We start from the raw sequence: 4,784 nt of genomic DNA, 5'->3' as shown, positions 1-4,784 counted from the left end.
TCGAGCTCTGATCTATGTAATTAAAAGCCTTAATTAATACAAACTTGTTTCTTTTGAGCAAAACTGGCCATGCCTGCCAAACCCGTCAAGTAACAGAGGGTGGGAAGCGACGTATAGAAATTAATTATGCTAGATTACCTGCAGGTCGATAGAGGAGCAGAGTGGAAAGCAACGTCTCACAGGTGATGATAACATCTAACCAGAGTCTTAACTGGGGTTCATGGATTCATTGATTACAATGTAAATACATGCATGGCTGCTTCCCTTGCGTTAACTCCTCTTCTGTACCGTTCCGTTGGGCAGCGCCAGTTGCATGTCATGTCTCTTTTTTCTTCCATCCGCCTGCCATGCCGTCTCTTTCACACCCTCCATTCCTTCCTTCTACTTTATCAACTCCGAATTTTGTAACTTGTTTCTCTCGCTATTGCACTCTAACCCAAAAAGTTGAAAATGAAATCTTGAAAGGCTTGCTTGGTTTTCTTTCTTTCTTAGCCAATCTGCACAATCATCAGTACTTTGGCTCCTCCATTGTATTTGGGTCATCACTTTTTTCACTGCTCTCTACTTTGAGCGCTTTGCTTTATTAGGTTATAAGCACAGAATGTCTGTTAACCAAGCATAAAATCAGCAACTAACATCACATTTCCTTCTATCTCGCTCACCCGCCATTTAAAACTGTCAACAGTAATGTAAGAAGGAGACTGAGACAAAAAAAAAAGCCATTTAAGTGCTCTATTCAAATAAAGATCTTTTCTTGTGTCCGACCGGGTGTTCATCGATGAGTGGCTTCAGAAGCCGGTCAGACGTAAGGGTTTCGTAGAGATCCTTCGGGTTATAAGGCTCTTCGTATTCTTGCACAGGCTCTGAGAATTCAGGCAGGTTTACTTTAAATCTGATGCTCACCCTTCTTGCAGTGTTTGTCATGCTTTTCTTGTTTCCAGGGCGGAGAAATTAGGTATGGACGGTCTGGTTTACGCGATTACAATAGATTTTTGCTTCTTTGTTCGAGTTTACGAGACTCTGATCTTTTGCTGGCTTTTTCAGGATTGAGCTCAAGCCCTATTTTGGCCCATAGGAAATTATCAAGCGTGGATTGTCCAGTACAGGTAAGTGGGATTTCTTATTTTCATGTCTGGAATAAACTGCGATTCGATGAAATTTCTCATGTGTGAGGTTGTGCTTGTGACTTGGCTTTGATGTAATTTCTCTGGATGTTTCGTTATGCTTGTGAAATCCGTGTGCCGTGTTGCTTGAATATATGGCACGTTTCAGTCGTTTTATCTAATGTCCCACGAAATCTAAATCTTTTCTGAAATTTATGTACATGGTCGGTCAGGAATCCATAGATGATGGGTTGAATTGAGCACGGGATTGGGCTGCTGCATGACCTAACCCTTTTTCGTCTTGGTATACAGAAACTATATAAGGAAAGGCTTTTGTGAGATCTAGATGAGCCTGGAGGCGAGGCAGAAAAGTGGGTTGTTCTTTGTAGTGATTTTCATGGGCCCTGATTGTTTTGACATCTGATTAGAGTAATCTGTGATGGAATTGGGCGAGGCGGATGGCACGGTCCTTTTGGAGGACAAAAGTGCCTCCGATCCGAACTGTTCCTAAGATTTCGTCGAAGCGAGGCCGCCATTTTCAGAGGGGAACACGGGGTAAAGGAAGCAGCAGTATCAGCAGCGGAAGGAGAAGAAGCAGTAAACGAGCTGGAGGCTCTGGATCCGGCAAGTTATCTGAATCCCAAGAAGAGGGCGCTGGAGGAACCGCACGGGTTTGGCGACATATTTAGCATAGGTTCATCACGATACTCATCCGAGAAGAATGGAGAGGAGAAAAAGGTACAGCAAAGAAAACGGCAATTTGTAGACGGAGGGCTAGGGAATGAAGATCCAGGGCGCTATTCATGGCCTAGAACGGTAGCAGCAGCAGCAGTATCTCAATCTCACGATCATCCACAGTTAATGCCGTATGATGATTTCGAGTCCTTCGTAGTACAGGGAAGCGAATCTTCGTCTTTAACAAGTCACAGGAAGACGGGTGCCTCAGATTCTGTGAAAAATGCTTCGGAATTGGCACGGAGAATGGCTGAGAAGGATTCTCACAAATCGACCCGTGGAAGACCGGCGGGAGCCAATCCCAGGGCGCCGCCGCCAATGGGAGAAATAGTGGAAGTAGAAGGCGGTCACATAGTTCGATCTACAGGCCGTAAAGATCGGCACAGCAAAGTTTACACCGCAAAAGGCCCAAGAGATCGACGCGTCAGGCTCTCCGCTTCAACCGCCATTCAATTCTACGATCTGCAAGATCGATTGGGCTATGACAGGCCCAGCAAAGCAGTCGCCTGGCTGATTGAAAAGGCCAAGTCCTCCATTGATGAGCTCGCGAAGCTTCCTCAAACCCGGATTCCGACCTCCGAGCCCAAACCCGCGCAAAGCAAAGACAAGGAGCCCGCGGACGGAAGCCCTAATGAAGCCCAATCCAGCGCAACGGCGGCCTTTAAAGCCGAGCATTCTAGAGCAATAGCCAGAGAACGGGCCAGGGAGCGAGCCAAAGAGCGGGTTCAGGAACGAGATGCCAAATCTTTGCCCCAAAATGCACAGCCTGTTTACCCCGACCTAAATCTCTTCTCAAACTCCATTCTCCAGGCTCTGCAGTTACAGAACGCGGCCTCTAAAGGCTTCACCACCGGGCAGAGCACCCAAATCTTTCACCCTCCTCTTCAAATGGATAACATTTCTTCAGATTCAATCTCCAGAAGCCTCCATTTAGAACCCTCGCAGTCATTTTACCAGCCCTTGTTAGCACATACTACTCAAGCGGTACAGAATTTTGCCCCAGAAACTTCTCATTTCGATTCTTCCGCGGTAGTGTTCAGCGAGGCGGCAGAGAATTCAAATATGGTCAGAAACCAGAACCTGTTTTCTTGCTCGACTGCCTCGGCATTCCAGGTCCCGTTCATTGCAATGCCCGAGCAGCAGCAGCAAAACCACCATGAGTTTGGCGCGCAGCAGACCAGCGGAATATTAAGACCTCCATGGAACCACAACAATAACAACGGCATGAGCTTAAGCAATGCAGGAGCCGATCATTTCGGTGCCTATTCGCTTAATATTCGAGGGCAGTTGCAGCCGCAAAACTCATACACAGTCAGGGGAACCCTTCAGTCCAGTTCAAGTCCCGTTCGCGTTCGGCCAATGCCGTCAGCTCGTGATCTTGCCACCGATCAACTTCTGCACAATACGGCGACCACATCCGGCGGCAATTTCTCGGCATTTCGGATTCCGGCGCGAATTCAGGGCATCGACGAGCCCGACGATGTAAAGCCGTCGGCCGCCTCGTCAAATTCTCAGCTTTAGTCACCCTCTCTTCTCTCCCAGGTAAATAAAAATCGATTTCTAGGAGTTGAGCACTGAAATTTAAAAGTTTAAGCGCTGTAGACTGAATATTTAAAATTTCTCGGTTTTGAACACAGAAATTTAAAATTTTAAGCGCTTTGAACTGAATATTTAAAATTTCTCGGCTTTGAGCACTGAAATTAAAAAATTTAAGCGCTTTAAACTCAATATTTAAAATTTCACGGCTTTGTGCACTGGAATTAAAAATTTTCAAGCGCTGTAAAGTGAATATTTTAGATTCTAGGTTTTCAGTCTCATTTCTTCTGATAAGCTTTTCTGCAATCTCGTCGATTATTAGGAATATCAAGTATATGCCGTCTGTTCTGCTTCAGTAGATCCTGCACTGGCGTGGAGAAGAGATTTGGTGCTACGAGACTGAGAACAAATAATTTAGACCTTCGATTTTATCAGCAGACGTGTGTTTTAAATTGCATTTCTTGAAGTTACAGCTTTGGAAGATTGGACAGTTTTTTACTGAACTTTGATCATGAAAATGATACATATAAATTTACGATTTTCTTTAATTCTCGCTGGCATGGCTTTCCTTATTGAGATTTCCAGCCCTGCCTGCCGATTTCTTTATGTGATTTTGAAATTTGGCTTTGCAGATGAGTTCGTAATCTGAAACGTGCAAGGATTGTAAAAGTTTGCTTGTTATTTGTGGCTAAATTTCGTTTGTGCCACCGTTTGCATATTTGTATCTGAATTTGTTCTTTGCTTATCTATTCTTTCCGTTTCATGCCCTGTCTGACAAATGGATATGCTTGCACTTCTCTGTTAAAATATTTGCGCTTCTCTGATATTTTTTTGGCTACTATAGTGCTTTTCAGTGCGCCATTCAAAGGAAAAAGAGGTCACAGCACTCAAGTATTGTATGGACCACAAACATGCACTCCATTGTTGAGCGGAGCATAACAATAATAATAGTTATTTTCGATTAGATTAGATTTGAAAATAATTTATCCAACTTAAGTTCATTTTAAGGGTATATTAAGATTTAAAGAGTTTTCAGGTTCAGATATATATAGTACAGATTATTTGGTGTGTTGGATATCAATCATCGGTTGAATCATTCATGACATTTTTGTTGAGCTGTCTAAATTTATCTAAATAGTAATTAGATTAAAATAATTGTATCAGATTTAATATTATCAATATTTGTTTTTGAAATAAAAAATGACCAAAAACTAGGGGGTCGACCCTTACAACCAAAAAACTAGTAACTAGCACATCACACATCACCAGCAGAGACCAATAGTGAACACTACTGAAGTGAAAACATAGTAAAGTTCAACTTAACCACAATAATATTATGCAAGTAACTAACCAGCATACTACTATGAACAGAAGCAAGTAAACTATAATAGAAGTCTTTAGCTATACGAG

At 43.1% G+C, this 4,784-nt stretch overlaps 1 protein-coding gene across 7 annotated transcripts; it reads left to right on the top strand.

Annotated features, from left to right (window-relative positions):
• The first annotated feature begins 756 nt into the window (after positions 1-756).
• On the top strand, positions 757-4,142 carry LOC149549898 (uncharacterized). Of its 7 annotated transcripts, none has more exons than XM_089793122.1 (4): positions 757-875; positions 1,045-1,106; positions 1,416-3,380; positions 3,697-4,142. In XM_089793122.1, exon 3 carries the CDS (start codon positions 1,965-1,967, stop codon positions 3,357-3,359), a length of 1,395 nt encoding a protein of 464 aa, XP_089649248.1. In that variant the 5' UTR covers positions 757-875; positions 1,045-1,106; positions 1,416-1,964; the 3' UTR covers positions 3,360-3,380; positions 3,697-4,142. The 7 variants fall into 7 exon arrangements, with proteins under 7 accessions (XP_089649248.1, XP_089649252.1, XP_089649250.1 ...); XM_089793126.1 differs by having other exon boundaries at positions 1,337-3,380; XM_089793124.1 differs by having other exon boundaries at positions 757-879.
• Positions 4,143-4,784: the final 642 nt, after the last annotated feature.

Source organism: Cupressus sempervirens, chromosome 7 (assembly GCF_028749045.1).
Source record: "Cupressus sempervirens isolate cs-2001-9-10 chromosome 7, ASM2874904v1, whole genome shotgun sequence".
Classification (NCBI taxonomy): Eukaryota; Viridiplantae; Streptophyta; class Pinopsida; order Cupressales; family Cupressaceae; genus Cupressus; species Cupressus sempervirens.
Note: the sequence above shows the minus strand (reverse complement) of the source record. Positions and strands in the feature narration are given on the sequence as shown.

Excerpts from the sequence above, each read along its gene's own strand:
- LOC149549898 (XM_089793122.1), top strand. The coding sequence starts at position 1,965 with ATGCCGTATGATGATTTCGAGTCCTTCGTAGTACAGGGAAGCGAATCT.